At 41.7% G+C, this 19,750-nt stretch overlaps 1 protein-coding gene across 1 annotated transcript in view; it reads right to left on the bottom strand.

Moving 5' to 3' along the window:
- The window catches only part of pcloa (piccolo presynaptic cytomatrix protein a), a 48,518-nt gene extending 30,858 nt beyond the window's left edge, over window positions 1-17,660 (bottom strand). The window contains exons 1-3 of the mRNA XM_072455080.1: window positions 17,267-17,660; window positions 14,413-15,556; window positions 12,764-13,747 (exon numbers count right to left, since the gene is read on the bottom strand). Coding sequence (XP_072311181.1) covers window positions 12,764-13,747; window positions 14,413-15,556; window positions 17,267-17,460 — 2,322 coding nt within the window. The 5' untranslated portion in view covers window positions 17,461-17,660. The remainder of the gene's footprint in view (window positions 1-12,763; window positions 13,748-14,412; window positions 15,557-17,266) is intronic.
- Window positions 17,661-19,750: the final 2,090 nt, after the last annotated feature.

Below are 19,750 nucleotides of genomic sequence, written 5' to 3'. Positions count from 1 at the left end.
TCGATCTCACGCTCCATCCTACCCTCACTCGTGAACAAGACCCCGAGATACTTGAACTCCTCCACTTGGGGCAAGGACACCCCACCCACCTGGAGAGGGCAAGCCACCTTTTTCCGGTCGAGAACCATGGCCTCGGATTTGGAGGTGCTGATTCTCATTCCAGCCGCTTCACACTCGGCTGCAAACAGTCCCAGTGCATGTTGCAGGTCCGGGTTTGATGGAGCCATCAGGACAACATCTGCAAACAGCAGAGATGAGATCCTGTGGTCCCAAAACCGGACACCCTCCGACCCCTGACTGCGCCTAGAAATTCTGTCCATAAAAATTATGAACAGAACCGGTGACTAAGGGCAGCCCTGGCGGAGTCCAACATGCACTGGGAACAGGTCTGACTTACTGCTGGCAATGCGAACACAGCTCCTGCTCCGGTCATACAGGGACCGGACAGCCCTGAGCAAAGGGCCCCGGACCCCGTACTCCCGGAGCACCCCCCAAAGGACACCCCGAGGGACACGGTCGAAAGCCTTCTCCAGATCCACAAAGCACATGTGGACTGGTTGGGCAAACTCCCATGAGCCCTCGAGCACCCGATGGAGGGTATAGAGCTGGTCCAGTGTTCCACGACCGGGACGAAAACCACTCTGCTCCTCCTGAATCCGAGGTTCGACTATCGGTCGGATTCTCCTCTCCAGTACCTTGGAATAGACCTTACCCGGGAGGCTGAGGAGTGTGATCCCTCTGTAGTTGGAACACACCCTCCGGTCCCCCTTCTTGAACAGAGGGACCACCACCCCGGTCTGCCAGTCCGGAGGCACGGTCCCCGAACGCCACGCGATGTTGCAGAGACGTGTCAACCAAGACAGTCCTACAACATCCAGATACTTTAGGTACTCAGGGCGGATCTCATCCACCCCCGGAGCCCTGCCACCGAGGAGTTTGCGAACAACCTCAGTGACTTCAGCTTGGGTGATGGATGAGCCAGCCTCCGAGTCCCCGGTCTCTACTTCCTCTTCGGAAGACGTGACTGAGGGATTAAGGAGATCCTCAAAGTATTCCTTCCACCGTCCGACGACATCCCCAGTTGAGGTCAGCAGGCCTCCACCCGCACCGTAAACGGTGTTGGTGAGACACTGCTCCCCCCTCCTGAGGCGCCGGACGGTTTGCCAGAATTTCTTTGGTGCCGACCGATAGTCCTCCTCCATGGCCTCCCCGAACTCCTTCCAGGCCCGGGTTTTTGCCTCTGCGACAGCACAAGCCGCGGCTCGCTTGGCCTGCCGATACCCGTCGATGACCTCCGGAGACCTACAAGCCAGAGTGGCCTGATAGGCCTCCTTCTTCAGTCTGACGGCATCCCTTACTTCCGGTGTCCACCACCGGGTTCGGGGGTTGCCGCCACGACAGGCACCGGAGACCTTGCGACCACAACTCCGAGCAGCCGCATCAACAATGGAGGCGGAGAACATGGTCCACTCGGACTCAATGTCCCCAACCTCCCCCGGGACATGGGAGAAGCTCTCCCGGAGGTGCGAGTTGAATACCCTACTGACAGAGGGCTCCACAAGACGTTCCCAACAGACCCTCACAATGCGCTTGGGTCTGCCAAGTCTGTCCGGCTTCCTCCTCCGCCAGCGGATCCAACTCACCACCAGGTGGTGATCGGTTGACAACTCTGCCCCTCTCTTCACCCGAGTGTCCAAAACACGCGGCCGGAGGTCTGATGACACGACAACAAAGTCGACATTGACCTCCGGCCTAGGGTGTCCTGGTGCCATGTGCACTGATGAACACCCTTGTGCTTGAACATGGTGTTCGTTATGGACAATCCGTGGCTAGCACAGAAGTCCAATAACTGAACACCGCTCGGGTTCAGATCGGGGAAGCCGTTCTTCCCGATCACCCCTCTCCAGGTGTCACTGTCATTGCCCACGTGGGCGTTGAAGTCCCCCAGTAGAACAACGGAGTCCCCGGTCGGTGCACTGTCCAGTACCCCTCCCAAGGACTCCAAGAAGGCCGGGTACTCTGCACTGCTGTTCGGCCCGTAGGCCGCCACAACAGTGAGAGACCTGTCCCCCACCCGAAGGCGGAGGGACGCGACCCTCTCGTTCACCGGGGTAAACTCCAACACGTGGCGGCTGAGCTGAGGGGCTATCAGCATTATCCATTCACAGTATAATTGCAACATTCAGGCCTATATTTATTGATTTTTCATGACCCACAGCCAAAATAAAAAATCAGTTTATGCCTTAATACCTTAGCTTGACCTGATTCATTCATATCTAAATTTGTATGTGTTCTTATTTGTCCGATTAAGTACAGCATTGTATAAAGTTGCTGATTGTAAGTTTGTCTCAAAAGAAGTGTCATGTTTTGGTTGCGAAATGTTCTAGCCGGAGATCAGAGTGAGACTTTCTGCCTGAATCATACAAGCTGCTGTCTGAGCACACATCGGGGAAGGCACACGCACACACACGCTGCAGGAGGTAAAGTGCAATGCAAAATTAATTACTGATTAATTATAGGGCTGTGTGGAAACAACACATCCACTTAAATGGTGTGAATTATTGTAGTAGTATGAATAAGACCCCTGAAATACTGTACAAGACAGGTTGTCCAAACTTTTTTTTTTTCACACAAGGACTAAATTGAAACATTTGAGGAAGAAGGCCACAGACTGGTGGTAAATTTAGATGGGTGTAATATTCAGATATTCAGACAATACAGTATATTGCTTCGACAGAATCATGAATACACAATACAATGTGATGTTATAGTGGCAGAAATACTTACATTTCGTAATAAAAAAAGTACTACCTATGATAATTACGGCCAATTCAGCAGAAAAGAAAATTGTCTGAGGCCATATTCATCTACCAGTCCATAGTTTGGACACTCCTGGTATAAGATCTGCTTGTACTACGACTCTTGACTCACAACAGGGTGTAGTCTTCCTGTGTATGGGTCTCTGCGTTCTGCACTGTTGTCGCCCACTGCTCCTGACAGGTTACACCACCAGTGGCATCAACGTTTCTAGCGTTAGGGCCCTAACCCTGGGACAATAAAGTAGGCCTTAACATTATAGCCTTACATACAACAGCCATACATACAATTCAACAGAACATACTGTCGTAACAACCTCAGATTATCACAAGGTCATATTTATATTGTTCCAAGCCTGGATCAATAGAGAGTTGCAATCAAACTCCTTTTTTTCCCATGGAGCTAAAATATGTGACATCTATGAACAAGAACACCTTTCAATTATATTCCAGTCAGGACAAGCTACAGTTGTCCTTAAACTCTTTGGAAGATTTGAAGAAGAAAAATATGGATGAAACAAAGCAGACACGCCTACAAAGACCAGGCAAATATATGGAATATAAACAGCAAGGTTATGTACTTTCAAACTCATTCATATGCGGCCAATACAACTTGAGTCACAAAATACCAGATTAAACACAGCTGATAAATGACTTGTGTCCTCTGTGCAGCGCAGTTCCCCTAAGCGTCTTTCTAAAATTAAAGTTTGTAGTCCGTGTTCCTTTTTCAGCTGAGTGGCCAACTTCATTAGGGTGTACAAGAGCGTCAGTGGAACATCACAGCATCAGCACCTTTAAAAGCCAAAAAAAACCCAACATCTTCGTCCTCATAAATGTTCAGCATAAAAGTGGTTTTAGGTCTGTGTGTGGGGACTCATAAAGACGCCCTGATGTAATTCTGAATTGCTCCAAGTGGCTAAATGTTACACAAGCACAGATAGATGGCCCCGAGGTTGGATAACTGGGCATGACATGAGACGAGAGCTGTTTTTAACCCAATTAAGAGTAAGAAATCTGGGATAGGAGGCCGATAAAAGCAAACCATGTGAGAAAAGTATTTTTAACTCACAAACCGTGTTACAGCAATTTAGCCACAGGGAATTATAAGTCTACAAATTGTCTGCACCATTTCAAAGCCTGGATAAACCTGGTGCAGGGATATTGGCTGTGGAAGAAAAAGTCAAGTGAAATGGCCTGAAGTTCCACAAAACGGATTCAACAAAATTAAATGGTTTATCGTGTTTCATTATAATCAACTATGCAAAGAAACCTATAGAATCATATACAAATGCATTATTTTTCCTGCTCATTCAAATTCCTTAACAGTGATACGAGACGAATACAAGCACGTCCAAACTATGCAATTCAATCTCCACCAATCAATGCTACTTATGAATGGTCCAAATCCTACTCGACAGATCCATATTTAGCTTTCCTTTCCGAGTCTTAATCGGATGTTGTTGTAGTCTGCACTGGGTGTTTCTGCTTGATGTACGATCTTGCCTTCAGGTGTGACTCAGTGGCATGAATCACGAGTGTTAAAGCTAACCACAGCGGTCAGGTTGTCATGGTCGGAGCAGCATAGGGCATAAGAATTGGTACCCACATCTTCAGAGACAGACAAGGATTTGCTCTGTCATCGTAGGCTTCTCTTTGCCGGGTCAGGCCCGAGCTACTGCAATGCTAATGATATCTGCCAGAGTACTTTTACATTTTATGCATTTGGTATGTAGATTTAGCGAAATACTCATTGCATTCATTGCGGCCTTTGTCCTATTAAATAAGATCACTCTGCGCAACTGATAGCTCTCATAGCTTATGCCTGTGTTCCATGGGAGTGGATCTGTCGTTCACTGCGGTTCTCTTCAAGGTTTCTCTTTTTTTACAGTTGTTTATTTTACTTTAATTTTTTTTAGCTTTTCCTTGCCAAGAAGGAAGAGATAAAGGCAGTTGTCCATTTGTTTATTTCCTGTGAATGTTGGTTGGTCTTTATTTGAGCAATAATTTTCTAATTTTCTGCGAGGCGACTGCTGTGATTGTGTATAGTATGAATTTAATAGAATGGATGAACTTTTGAACAGGATGGATAGACCTGGGGGAAGAGGCCATTGCAGTTAAAACACATAATTTTAAAGAGCTAAGATACCTTCCGGATTTTTTTATGCATCCCACATTATCAAAAAAACAACATAAAACAAAACACATGTGGTGCTTTATTCTTATCTAGCCTGGTGTTGTGTGCAGTAGACTAGCTTAGAGCATCTAGGGTAAAGCATATCAAAAAATCAATATGCAAACGGTAACTCAACAGACGGCAGATGTTTAGAACAATTAGATAATGAATACGTGCAATTTGAAGTCTCTAAAGCGCGAGACACAATCAAATATATGTGAGTTTTGGACAGTGAATTTGACCAGTCATCGGTCAGACCCACTATTTCAAATGAATGTCATTGTCGTAAGGAGGAGACAGAACCTCTGAGGGGAAAAGCAGTGCCAAGAAGTGTGCGTATGTGTGGGTGTCGGGTCCTGTCCTCGCCTGCCCCTCCGTCTCACCCACACTACTCAGCACTGGTAAACAAGAGGTCCTCCTGGCTTTTTTATTTTTTTTTATTGTGGTTTGGTCAAAAACAAAACAAAAGGTGCTCAACATTCAAGCACAAAACTAAATTCGAGATACATTAATGTTTTTTGACCAGGTGTAGGCAGAAGCCAAGGCTTATTGTGCCTACCCTTCTCTCAAACGCTCAACATTGGTAATATGTCGGTGTAATCCCTCATTCGTCCAGGCGTGTTCCATAGTAGAAAAAGCTTCAGTTGTAGTCATCTGGACTCAGTTTGCAAAAATAGACGTTTCGACTCTCATCCAAGAGTCATTGTCAAGAGATTCTGAATAGGCTAGCTCGGTAGATACAAGGGGGGAGTTTCTGTTGAAACAAACAACTCTTTCTACTTCAGGAAGGCTCCTCCCAATGGGCGGGTCTTACCACAGAACAGTATTAATATCGGAGTTCTCGACCTAAATTCTGTTATTGACAACGACTCTTGGATGAGAGTCGAAACGTCTATTTTTGCAAACTGAGTCCAGATGACTACAACTGAAGCTTTTTCTACTGCTCAACATTGGTGGACATTTTATAGTTCACAAGCCACAGTTCATCAACAAAAACACCACTACATAATACTGGACAGTCTGCTCACAAGTATCCTCCCCAAGCATTCAAGGTATTATAACAAAGCTGCATTTTCATTCTGCTCAATATTTTTCTATGATTGTTTCCTTAAAGATCCTTTTAAACAGAAATAAAGAAATGGCATTTTTCGCAACAATTGTTCCATAATTTAACTCCTTTACTTGACAAACAATGTTCCCTCAGCGTTGTTCTCACATAAGGTCTGTCAAACATACACGTTCCCCTTAAATTATATTTACTTTCCCTCTGGGTAAACTTTATCCTCAATGATGTAGGGACTTGATTACATTTAACTAAATACATAAATTTAGCAGTATACAGGTCTACCAAATCATAAATTTTAAAAGCTTAGATTGAATGAACAAAGGGTGACTCGGCGAATTATAAGATGCATGATTGATCAGTCTAATGGCCTTTTTTTGTAGAATGAAAATTGGTATGGTTCTAGTTTTGTATGTGTTTCCCCAGATCTCAATACCATATGTTAAATATGGTGTAATGAGAGAACAGTAAAGTAAATATAAGGCATTTTTGTTCAAAATATACTGCAATTTGTATAAAATTGCAATAGTTTTTGACACTTTTTTCATGTGTTTTCCATGAAATTTTGCAATCCAAGAAACTTAATATAATTGACTCTTTCAATTTCATAACTATTTATTTTGATTTTGATATCATTATCTACATGTTTGTTACTGAATACCATAAATTTTGTTTTATTTAAGTTCAATGATAATTTATTTAATGCAAACCAGTTGTTTAGTTTATGCAGTTCTCTCTCCATCACCTTCACCAACTCACTAAGATTATGACCTGAGCAGTAAACTGTGGTATCGTCTGCAAACAAGATACAATTAAGAACATCAGATACTTTTTGGATATCATTAATATATAATAAAAATAATTTTGGGCCCAAAACAGAGCCTTGTGGCAACCCCACAACTAATTTGCTGACAACTAGACTCTGCTCCCTTCAGATGAACATATTGGAATCGATCCGATAAGTAATTATTTAACCAAGAATTTGCTTTTCCCATAAAGCCATATTTTTCCAATTTTTGTAATAAAATTGTGTGGTCAATTGTATCAAATGCTTTCTGTAAATCCAAAAATAAACCTATTGTATGAAGTTTTTGATCTAATGATTGGGAAATATTTTCAACCAGATTAACAACTGCCATCGTTGTGGACCTGTGCGCTCTAAAACCAAACTGATCCTCATTTAATATATTGTTAACTTCAACATAGTTATCTAATCTTTTAACAAACAATTTCTCTAATATTTTTGAAAATTGTGAAAGTAAAGAAATGGGTCGATAATTACAAGTCAAATGTTTGTCACCGCCTTTGTACAAGGGAATAACCTTTGCTATTTTCATTTGATTAGGAACAATTCCTGTTTTAAAAGATTGGTTACAGATGTGAGTAAATGGATTGACAATATGTTCCATGATATTTTTGACTAAAAACATATCGAACCCATTATTATCTGTTGATTTTTTGTTTTTACAGCTCTTCACAATTTTCAATATTGCTTCCCTTCTCTCCACTCAGAACCAATGGATTCAGGGGCTCAAACAGAGGGCTGGCTGCTGCGCATGTGAGCACCAGTAAGTAAGGGTGGGAGTAATTGAAAATCATGCCGGAGCAATGCTTAAATGGGAACAGTGTGAAAACAAGAAATTACTGTTTTCACTGTGTGATTTAAGCCTATATCACACAGTTAAACCTTAAACCTCAAGCATGATTTATGTGATCTAAATTAGCACTACAGTGGCAATGGCAAAGTCCTAATTTAGACCACGTTTAGACTTAATCTAGACTTGAAATAATAGTCCTGTTGAGACCTGGTTTAGATCTGGTCAAATCAATGTCTTGGGACCTGTTTGAGAGCCACTGCCCTACATAGATGATCCTATGTTATCCACCCTTAAATATGAATCAAAATCAGTCCCGTATTGTATTGTTAAAAAAAGAGACAGAGAAAAGTTGTATAAAGATTGTTGCCATGATGCTAAGGGTGTCTGAGCGTATAAGACTGAGAGCTGCCCTACAGCAGCTTGCCTTGTCCTCTTTAAGGCTCTTTTGTGACTATAGCTATTTTTATATTCCTTTAGTTTGCAGTCGCTTGTAGAGACTGTTAGATGCCGGGATTGGACTCGAGTTACCCAAGTGAACAAAACAAGTCCTTGATCATGTAAGTAAAAAAACAACATAAATAACAGGACAATTGGTTGAAAAAAACTAAACTAAAAATATGGCTTTAGCATCGTTTAGGAGCAGAACATGTTGGCCTATAAGATGGCAGAGAATGATTGTTGACTGTGTAGACCACAGTTTGAAGGGTACAGACAGTGGGTGGAGAGACTGCTACAACGAGAGAATAACAATGAGACACGAGGAGGACAATATAATATTCAGAAGATTTCATGCTGGTGCTAATTTAAGACACTCTGAGCCTTTAGATGTGACCAAGTGTGGCACATTTTCTTTGATACATTTATCTTATACATAAGACTTTGCATCTTCAGTAATATTCAAACTATCGCCATCCTTAGGTTATGTTGTACAGCTTTACTGGCAGCAAGTCTTGACTATGTGTACAAAAAAATAATATAAAAAAATATGTCTATCGTAACTAGTACTGTGATAATTTATTGAACAGTGCAATTCAATTATAATGTACTGTATAAGGGGCACAGTACACGTATTGAGTCTTGTTAACTATAATGATTGTGTCAATGTTAAGATGATTATCCAATTAAAAAAATATATATATATTACAGTAGAACTAGGAAGTGTTCAATGAAAGGAATGAAATATGTCAATAGATGTTCAATACAGTCTATGGAAACATAAAATCAAACAAGCCGCAGGATGAAACTGAAATAAATCACAATATGGAATGTTCTGCTATTGCCAAAATAGAGAAAAGTACATCTTAAAATAATTCACAAAAGGTAAACCAAAGTAATGGCAAATTAACCACAGTAATAGTGTTCGAAATTTAAAAATAATGATGTTTCCTTTATGTTTCCTTCATGTTCAGTCTGAATCCTTTGACTCGCTTGTTCGCAAAGCAGTGCCTCTCCCATTTTACGTAAGGGCCCCTCATTATTGATAAGGGCGACATGACATGACAAGCTACAATAACAGTGCTGTGGTACACTAGAAAGCACATCATTTTAAACAGATGATCAAAAAAGGAGCAGTATGGAGGCAGCTTGAGTATTCCTATAAATATCTCTGCAATAGAGTCCCTCTCAATGACTGACCTAGAAAACAAAAACACTTTTTTATAAGTGTATTTCCTGCTCAGATGTCTATCTCCAACAAGTATGAAGAGAGATTAGGTACAGACACTTTAGTGGAAGATCAAGCCCCCACACAGATGACCTGTTAGCCTTTAAATCCTATAAGGAAGCCAAGATTACTCTCGCTGGCATGTGATGTCATATGGAGGAAGACAAACAAGTCAGTGTTATAATATAACCTCAATAATCAACAATTATGTCACTTCTAAGTCTCTAAAGGTGTGGTCGGGTGGTAGAAGCAGCAGGAGTAGAAACCTCAGTGTAATGACAGTATTGCTGCTGGTGGAAATAAATAGCAGTATTGTAATATGAATAATGGGTGACAAAGTTAGGACTATATTTTGATGGATTGATTATGTCCTGATTATTTGGTTAATTTATTTTCATAATTATTCAGGTCACAGAATATATGTTAAGACAAAAAATTAATAATAATAATTTTAGTAACAAAAATATGTTTAATATAATTCAATCTATGCTCCAAAAGTGTAAACCTACATACTACATGTGCTTTAGTCACAATACAATACGCACTAAAATACACAAGGGCTGATGCAATTCATGTTACAATTCATATCGCAATAGTGATACAGTACACACTATCAAAGATTGCACACACTAAATAGATTGCACAGATTGGAAACTGCAAATCAGTCTGGCATTTATAAAGGTGCATGCACATTAAGTATTGCTGAGGTTGTAAAACAACTTCAACCCTATAGTTTAAACCAATCAGCACCAAATCTGGTATTAACAACACTTAAACCAACACCTACTTTGTCTGTAATTTAGTCAGGAAACGTACATGTAACATAAAATAAGGTTAATTTTATCATGCCACAGTCTTGAGCAGATTAAATAGTGACGTGCTGTGAATTTATGCAAATTAAGGATTTTATTATGGTTTCGTCATAGTTTCAGTAATCGCGAAAATCATAAAATGTGTTTTGTATAACGTAACACTCAGACTTGATATTGTCAAATCCCTAGTTGAGCTGGCACAAATAATGATTTACCATGATAGAGATGGGAAAAGATCTTGTACCATTAGATCTTGGGGGATGAAATTGCCACACAATTTTGCACAAATGTGTAGAATGGTCATGTGTTGTTGTTGTTTTCTATGCGTTTACATTTGACATGGACAAAAAACAAAGGGTTGAAGGGTTAGAGTTACAGCTTGAGAAGCTACAGTTATTAAAAACATACAATTCAAAAACAGCAAAAATATAAATAAAACTATATAAAAATTGTAATCCGAACCAAATCGTCTCCTGATGATTGTAGACCCAATATCGTGTCTCATTTTGTTCCGTCTTGTCCCGCCTCTAACACATGATGTTCCATATCTTGACCACCACTGTAGTAGCTTCATAGCTTCCTAGTCCATGACAACCCCCCACGCAGTGTGACCCACTCGCATGCGTCAGCAAGTGAACCCTCAGTGACAGAGGCGCAGAACGGAGGGAGAAGATGACTCAACCAAGGTGTCGTGTGAGTAACTGTATCTTCTGAAGCACTATGCATATTTTCACCACTATTACCACTCTGACTAAAAGTAGAATATCACATTTTCTTGTTACTAAGTTCAGATTTAAAGTCCTGGTTGGGATGAGAAGACAAATCTATCCCCAATGTGAGCATTAGTGCTACAAATGGTCATCTGCACTACATAATTACATTTTCAGTGATTTGTTCAGTTCCTCATTATTCAGTTAAAGTGAACAATTTAGGGCTGAAGAATGTACAATCTGTAAAAGATATATAGAGTCACCATTTGTCCATTCTCGACTGAAAATGAATAATGGCTGAGCAGAGGTAATTATAATGTTTCTTGATATAGTGCTTCCAAAATTACAGTACAGGAATGCTGGGGATACACAGGTCACATTTATCCATAACTTGTTCCAATTTAGTTCAACAGTTAAGATAGCTAGGGAAGCTACACAACTGTAAGTTTCAGTATTAAGTATTTCTTGATGGAAAAAGGCAGTATGCAGCAGAGATTCACATCTTTTCCCCCTCTTTTTCCCCCCAATATGACACAATTAACAATTAGATTGAAATCATGATTTAAATTATTACTCTGTTCAATTACTAAAATCTCATAATTGAAAGTACAATTATTCAACTTCTGTTCAGAATATGTGCACTTGTTTTGCCGATCCATAACTGGAGAAAAGCCCATTTTCAAAACTATATCTAGATAAAAATGTCACAAAACATTATTGAATTGTATTAGGTTTATATGTTATCTACAGGTTAATTTAGACAGTATAGAAGTAATCATATGAGATCATTGTGATTTCAATTATGAGCCATTTAATATAAGGATTTTGTCCACACTCAAGCAGCCCTAACATCACTTATTTGATGTGTAATTCTGTCTCACATTGACTCCACTTCTGTAGTAAGAAGAAGTGAGACAGAAATACCTCAAGGATTACTAATGACAGGGCTGAACACGTGAACGCAGGATGTAGATTGACACGTGAGGGCCAGCAAGCACCACTCTCTCTAACCTTTGTCCTAAGGGGATTCCATCATTCATGCCTCATGGTTTTCAATGGGATGGTACAGTAACCTACTATGCCTGGGATATAGAATCTTTAGTGAGTGTACATTATGTGTGCATCTTTATCTAGCCTGCTGGGAAACCATTCATGCACAAGCACTTTTTGGCCCCTTTCCTCACAGTGTACTAATGCCACATACACATAGCACCATCTGTTATGTTTTCAAAGTGGGAATTCAGATCAGACAACACAAAAGAGTCATACCAGAAAGATGATTCTTTTCAAAAAGCAGGTTGTGCAGGAGAGAGCTAACGGGACAGAAAAAATCACGGAAACCAGAAGTTAAATTGGGCCTTATTGATTATAATAATAGAAGTAAATCAATAACAAACATTGCCGAAAGAAGGATTCAAACGATCAAGAGTTAAAATGAAGATTGAATCAGATTATACTTAAACTAGAACTAAGCCATTTAAAAATCAGGGCAATTATAGCTGAACCATTAAATAGGCTCAGAACACCTTTAACATACTCTTGGCTTGAATATCTTTCACATAAAATTTTAAGCAAGAAGACAGGTAAGACAATAAAGGTATAACCAACTTTAACAACCGCTTCCATCTCAGTTAGACCGATTCTAGAACAACTAAAACAACTCTGTCACACCACCTAAAGCATAGATTATTCAATAGCCAAAATTATGTTTATGAAGCTAAATAATGTGCTCCAATAATCACTGCTTCCCTCATCCTCCTTTGATTAAAAGATAGGGAAAAACAGTGAGCAGCCAAGTCTCCCAGTGCAATCTTCCCAGTGACCTATTTCAACTGCATGTACAGTGGATGTCTACATTCTATTTATACACGACAAAACGCATAAATTACTGTTGAGTGTTGTTGCAGGAAAAGCTGTTGAAACATTACCTCTCCTAAGTGTGGCGTGGGGTTGAATCCACAAAGGTTACACACCGTCTTCTTACACTCGGTGCAGAGGCTGTAGTTGGGCGTGTCAGATGATCCCACATTAACTTCTATGTTGCAAAGAGGACAGCTTTGTTTAGGTGTAGTCAAAGCAGGTTTATTCTCTTTGTCAACAGACATGGACTTGGTTGGTTTGGTGAATCTAGCGGGTGGAGTATCCGGAGCGGAGTCAGTGTCCGGAGGAGACCCTGGAGGGGAGAAGGGGGAGTCAGGAGGTGAACCGGGGCCGGAATCGGGAGGGGATCCAGGCCCAGAGTCGACAGAAGCCTGTGGAACGACTCTGGGAGGATTTGCTGGTTTGTTGTCATCGCCAGATACAAGATTTGTGGCTGAGTTCAACAAGGAAGACCCGAAGCTAAACATCTGAGAGGCAGCTGCAGGAGGTTTTGAAGATGACTCGGACACACCGCCGAACCCGCTGAATAACTTCCCTGTCACGGACTCCGCCTGTTTGGGTGTAGTTTGCGCTTGTGGCTTTGAAGTTTCCATCAAGCCACCAAATCCGCCAAACAGTTTGCCAGTAACAGATTCTGATTGTGAAGAAGTTGTGGTAGATTTAACTGAATCCGTCAGACCTCCGAGACCAAATCCCCCAAAGAAACTAGATTCCTGTTTGGCTTTGGAGGGAGATTGCTGTGGGCTGGACTTCGACATGATAGGCTTTCCAGTTTTGGGGTCAATCTTGGGGGATCCCGACACGGAGGAGCCCGGAGATAGGGGTCCTGATGGGGATTTCTGTCTGGGGGTGGTTGGTGGAGTCAAGCCCTGGTCGCTCTGGTGGCTCTGCTGCTTTATGAGAAGGTTGCCAGGTTTTCCAGGGGCCTGTTTGTGCGGTGATGGTGGGGCAGAACCTTGTTGGGGATTTGGAGCATCCATGCCTCCCATTGCTCGCTGCATTTGACAGTTCAGACACAGCCATTCCTTTCCCTGGAAATGGAGAACACAAGTATAAGAGCTTCAAGAAAATGTTTAACCGTCAAACAGCTTTTGCATGTTATCCTGCAATCAAAACCAGTTTTTATTCAGGCCATTATTATATATCAAATCTACCTATCAATCCTAACCACAATCCAGTTTACACAAATATTGAGTCATATCTACAACCTACTAGCACCTTTTACTATTATGATGTACGTTTGAATAAAATATCAGTAATTCATTTAAATACTGGGATGGAGATTCTTGCTCATAATTGTCAGGTTACATAGATGGAAGTATTGCGGTCAAGGAGGAATCCAAGTGACTATGGTGTAATCATGGTCTATAAAAGTGTCCTCAGGCACGTCTGTGGCTCTGCCATGAGTCACCTTGATCACTATTCCCTCTGTCCATATGGTTGCCCAGTTTCTCAAATCATGTTCCATTTTGAATGGAGGTCCTGCTGACGCCTGACTGAAAACTCACCAATTCATACTAATATTCTTAATTATGTTTTATAATCCCTGAGAGAAAGTAGGGATACAACATTTTATTGTAGATTTATCTAAAATCAAATATGCATACATACACTCAACTGGGTTATACTACATTTTAAGACACAAAAACATCCTATTTGTAAATGTGAATGCAATATAAATGCGTAGAAGTCTTACCGCTGAATCTGGGGGACTGAAGCCACACAGGCTGCACACTTGGCTCTTACACTCAGTGCAGTTGTTATAGTTTGGTGGTTCTTTGGACCCAAGGTTCATCTGGGTGGTCTTACACAGTGGACAGGGCACAGATTTTCCACCTCCTTGTTGAGCAGCTGACCCTGCAGTCTTAGCTGGCCCAGATTGACTTCCAGTACCAGATGGCCCCTGCTGCTTTGGACCAGGTCCCTGAGGTGGAGGAGCAGCACCCTTTTGCTGAGGAGGACCACCTTGTTTAGCCCCTGAAACTGGGGGCTCCGATCCTGGTTTAGGGCCCTGCTGTCCTGGAGGTCCCTGACCCGGTTTGGGTCCCTGTCCCGGAGTTCCTTGGCCTTGTTTTGGACCTTGTCCCGGACCTCCCTGTCCAGGTTTGGGACCCTGTCCCGGGAGTCCTTGACCTTGTTTTGGGCCTTGTCCAGGAGGTCCTTGACCTTGTTTTGGACCTTGTCCAGGTGGTCCCTGACCTTGTTTTGGACCTTGTCCAGGAGGTCCCAGGCCAGGTTTTTGACCCTGTCCAGGAGGTCCCTGGCCTTGTTTCGGCCCTTGTCCAGGAGGTCCTTGACCTTGTTTTGGACCTTGTCCAGGTGGTCCCTGACCAGGTTTTTTACCTTGTCCAGGAGGTCCCTGGCCTGGTTTAGGACCTTGTCCAGGAGGTCCTTGACCTTGTTTTGGACCTTGTCCAGGTGGTCCCTGACCAGATTTTTGTGATCCCCCTTGTTGTGGACCTTTAGGCCCCTGTTGTTTAGGGTCCATGGCTGCTGCTTCAGCCTCTTCTTCATCTCCAAATATTCCAAATTTAGGGATGGTGACAGCATCGCCCATTGAGGATAAAGAAGAGGAAACTGAGGAGGTCATGGCACTGAGGGGGTTGGCCCCACTCAGGAAACTGGATCCGAACATGCTTGAAGACTTGCTTTCAGTGCTCTTTGGCTCCTGCCGAAATCTTGATTCAAAAAGGCTTAAAGATGACGGGCTGCGTCCTGGAGAAGGCTTCCCAACTGGACCTTGGTTGAAAGCATCTACAGTGCGGCTCTTGCTGAGACCTGCAGAGCCCCTGGTACCCGCAACCTGCGGGGAGCGTTGCTGGACATCACCTTGAGAAGGTCTGTGTAGAGAATAAAAGAGAGAGCCAGGTTTAGACTTATATCTATGGACCTATGGTAAATCTATCATAGTGTAACAATGAGTTCACATATCAAAACCTGGGTTTTATATTTTTGATGTTCAGGGTAAAGCATTTTTTTATCATAATGGTTCAGGCTTTAGATTTTTCCTCAAGTTGTGCCAAATGCATTTTAAACAGTAATCAAAGTCATCATTAAGCACTGTTTCATTCTCTCATTCTCATCAACTCTTCGTTCAACTCTAGAGGGAGCAGCAAAAGTTTATCCAGAATCCCTAAAGCAAGGGTGTCAGAAATACGGCCCGCTGACTGAATCCGGCTCCAAGATGTTTAAATCCGGCCTGCAAAACATTTCTAATTTATGTTTCTTTATTTATTATTGATACATAGCGTTTTTATTGCAAGAACTATGAGTTCCACAATCTCCGCGCAGTACAGCACATTCAGCTGTCCTTTGTGCCTTGAGCTGATTCACACAAAAGTTTACGAACTTGACTTCAGCACAGAGGTATGAGTGGGGAAAGAAACGTGTGGCTTTGGGAATCATGTGGAAGATATAAGACTGTTGGATGTAAGAGCTGCGCTAAATGTGGTGCTAATGTGGAGCTAACAAGAAAACAAAATATAATGAAAAATAATAATCGAATACACACTGATCATGGAGAGAAAATGCCTGGATTTATAGCAACGCGCTCAGCTATCTAAGAATGAGCAGCCACATACTCAGGGAACATGTAAATAAATAATGCTATATGTTTGTGTGTTTGTTTTTTGTTTTTCATGTGTACAGTGCGTCTGTGTGCACATAGCAGTTTAATTAACCTCACGATTGTTTTTTTTAGCATATAATCATAAGACTAGAAGATCAGTCCGAGGATGTAATGCTTTGTTGATGCATGAAGCACTGTGGGCCAATGCTCTACAGCGCGAGTTGGAGCTGCACTGAACGTAGCAGAGAATTTCAGCACCATGGCCAGCGACCTCATACTCTCAACAAAGATGCCGTGTAGTTTGCGACAGTATTTTAAATTTGGAGACAGAAAACTTAGTGTAGGGGATGTCTATAAAATATTGCATCATCGAAAGTCGTTCTATTTATAGTCATTTTAATATCGATGCACCCCTCCCCCCAGTCTCTAGCTTAGCCCTATAAATATCAATTGGAGCTAATTAACAGAGACGCATCCTATGTTATCAGATACAACGGAGGGACGTAAGCCACCTTTTTTATTATCCCTAAATGAGAATCGTCCAACTGTGCATGCCTTAGATCCTCCAGGAGTAAACTACACCGCATCTGACCGCACTAAGTGTGCGTTAGAAGAGGTTACTCAGACAGACAAATGAGAGGGAGAAACTGAGTGCACGACAGATTTTCTTACCCAGCAGGCATTTCGACAAATCGTACAGCCAGCGGAGGTGTGTCTACCTCAATAATCACTCTGAGTACGGGCTATTTAACAAACAATGTTAATTCACACGGGAAACGCTCATTGAATGTAAAATCATACACTGAAATCTCCAAAAGACGCGGCATTGTTAAGCAATAATACAAATGCAAGACGTCTGTATTGTGTTAAAGAGCCTACAATAATAGCCTATGGGAATGGGATGTGTTTCGTGTCCTGGATCAGCTGTAAAGGTAACATGGCCTGATGAATAGTGTGTAGTAGTATGTGTGGAGCGCCGTGCCTTCGTGCTGCTCCTCCGGGCTGCCTGCCCTGAGCCCGCGCCATCGCGGCTTCCAGCTGCTTTCTCTGCTCCTCGCTCAGTTCGCTCAGGTCCACCGGGGTCCCTTCAGGAACACGTACGAATCCACCTTTGCCATCCGGGGCTAGTCCTTCTGGTAGCCCCTCTCCTCCTTCCAGACTCGCTTCATTTCCCATGATGGACCCCTCCCGTCTTCCGTACACCGATCAATATGTTTCACGTCCAAAGCGCGGAGCGGACACGATCATCTTCGGTGTTTCGGATCATCGTAGAAGACGAAGATTTAGTGCTCACTCCGTTTTTCCGTTGCCAAGCGTTCATATCCTCGTTTCTCATTGTTTTTCTCTGTCGCGCATCTCTGCAGCTGTACCACAGTTACAACAGTTCTCACTGATCGGGGTCTCCATGTTGCTGCTGCACACGTCCGCTCAAGCTACTTCCGCCTTACAAAATAGAGCAGGTCCAGTTTTCCTTGACTAGTTTTGCTTATGAAAACGAAACAATATGGATGCACGAGATTCCACTCTAAATAGCTATTTGTTGCTATGTTTAAATGAAAGGTCATTACATCTACGTTTTAAACATATTGCATAATGTGTTTGTTGGATGGAAACACAATCGCAAAGAACTGCTAAACACTAATGATCAACGGGAGCAACTGGACTGGGGCAGACACAAGCCAAAGTCATGTTTTATAGGAAGAGTGGGACTACAGACGAATTAATGTTTATTCATACTCAAATGTCTCGTCCTCTTGCACGTCTTCATTAAAAAATAAAAGTATTATTGCATTGAAGACTGGCTTTCTCCACCTTCTTGGTACAACATTTTTGTTAACTTGACGCTTTTTCTCACCGTCTCCGTTCTGTGTAATGCGCATGCGCCACTTGTGACAGGCCATCAGGAGACATCAGCAATGGAAATAGTGGTTTAAAAGCAGATTGACTCCACTTAAATCCCCCTGGTGCGCGAGTTTAAACAGGTGTAACATGGATAATCGGCTCATTTGGTCTGAGTGCCATCATTAGACAGTGTTATTTTGCTAAATATGAGCCCAATGACATATGCTGAACACAACTTATATACCACAGTTGTATACGTTTATGTGTAGGAGCACAATGTGTACTAGGGTTAACAACTATTTTATAAGACTACTCTCACTGCATTAACCTTTGACATATTCTTGCAATGTATAGCCTACTTAAGGGTTTGCTATCCATATTTCAACAAATATTCAGAAATGATAGTAGCCTATTTTGTTAAATGTAATACTAAAATATTGCTTAATGAAAATACTGAATGTACCAAATGCTAATTCAGACCGACGATGTAACAGAATTACATAATATACGCCCACATGCGGAGCTGAAAGAGTGTGAAAGAAATCAGCTAGTGACTACATAGTATGCACATCTATAGAGAACGTTAAAAGATGTCCGTTCTGCTGTGAATCAAACTGATGTGCAGCAAAGTGACTGTGAGTTCAGGGGCACATGTGTGCTCATCATCTTTTTAATCTGAGCACAAAAAGATCAACACTAATGTAGCATAATCTATCAAATCAACAGATATTCAACAAACATAATTGTTCAAGGGAAACAACTAATAAACAAATGACCACTATAGGCTAATACAGTATTTGGTCAAATAATCCACATTTAACTGCAATGTTTGATGAATAAAACATTCTAAAATAAGCATGGGAATAATATGATTCAATGTTATGCTACATACATAGCCTAGCATGTCTGCCTTTGCCTTTGTATGAACGTAATGTAAATATATAGGAACTATATTTGTCAGTAAATACCGTTCTAGGGACGGACATTGCAAATTAGCCTTGACTATAAAGGTTGTAGTATGTTACATGTCTAATGTACATACGTGTCCCTATCAATAATAATAATGATAATAATTAAACAAATAAATACAATTATTTATGATAGCTGTCAGTACTTTATTCTGCGCACAGACTTTACCGTACATGATCGATGCTTAACCTGTGTCATGTTCCTGGGATTTCTTGCAATTTATATTTCTTGCATTCTTTTCTCCTCACATCTCTCTTCAGTCTATTTAGTTCCCACTGGTCGATGGAGCGTGGTCTGATTGTCTATGCCATCAGGCAGAAACTATTGTCTCACTCACTGTCAGTCAAACAAACACAGGTGTAAAGTCAAATATGAGTCCGGAGTCGGACCTTTGGTCACTGCCAGTCAAAGTCATTAGTGTAATGGGACAACAGTCACTCATTCTCACCTCGCACCTGCAGTTCTATCACAAGAGGATGGCAGAGGGCTGATACTACTGCAGCATGCTAGTGTGGACTCACTATGGCTTGAACATGTAGCAAAGAATGATCAAAGTAATTCCCTTTCAAGTCTAACTTTGTCACAAGACTCGATATCAAGTCAAAGATGTGAACCAAACCAGGTTCACATGTGTGTTTTGCATCTTAGGCTCTGT

This window comes from Eucyclogobius newberryi, unplaced genomic scaffold, assembly GCF_026437365.1.
Source record: "Eucyclogobius newberryi isolate DKJ021-1_F unplaced genomic scaffold, fEucNew1.0.hap1 SCAF_2, whole genome shotgun sequence".
Classification (NCBI taxonomy): domain Eukaryota; kingdom Metazoa; phylum Chordata; class Actinopteri; order Gobiiformes; family Gobiidae; genus Eucyclogobius; species Eucyclogobius newberryi.
The sequence above is the reverse complement of the archived record's forward strand: the minus strand, read 5'-3'. Positions and strand labels throughout refer to the sequence as shown.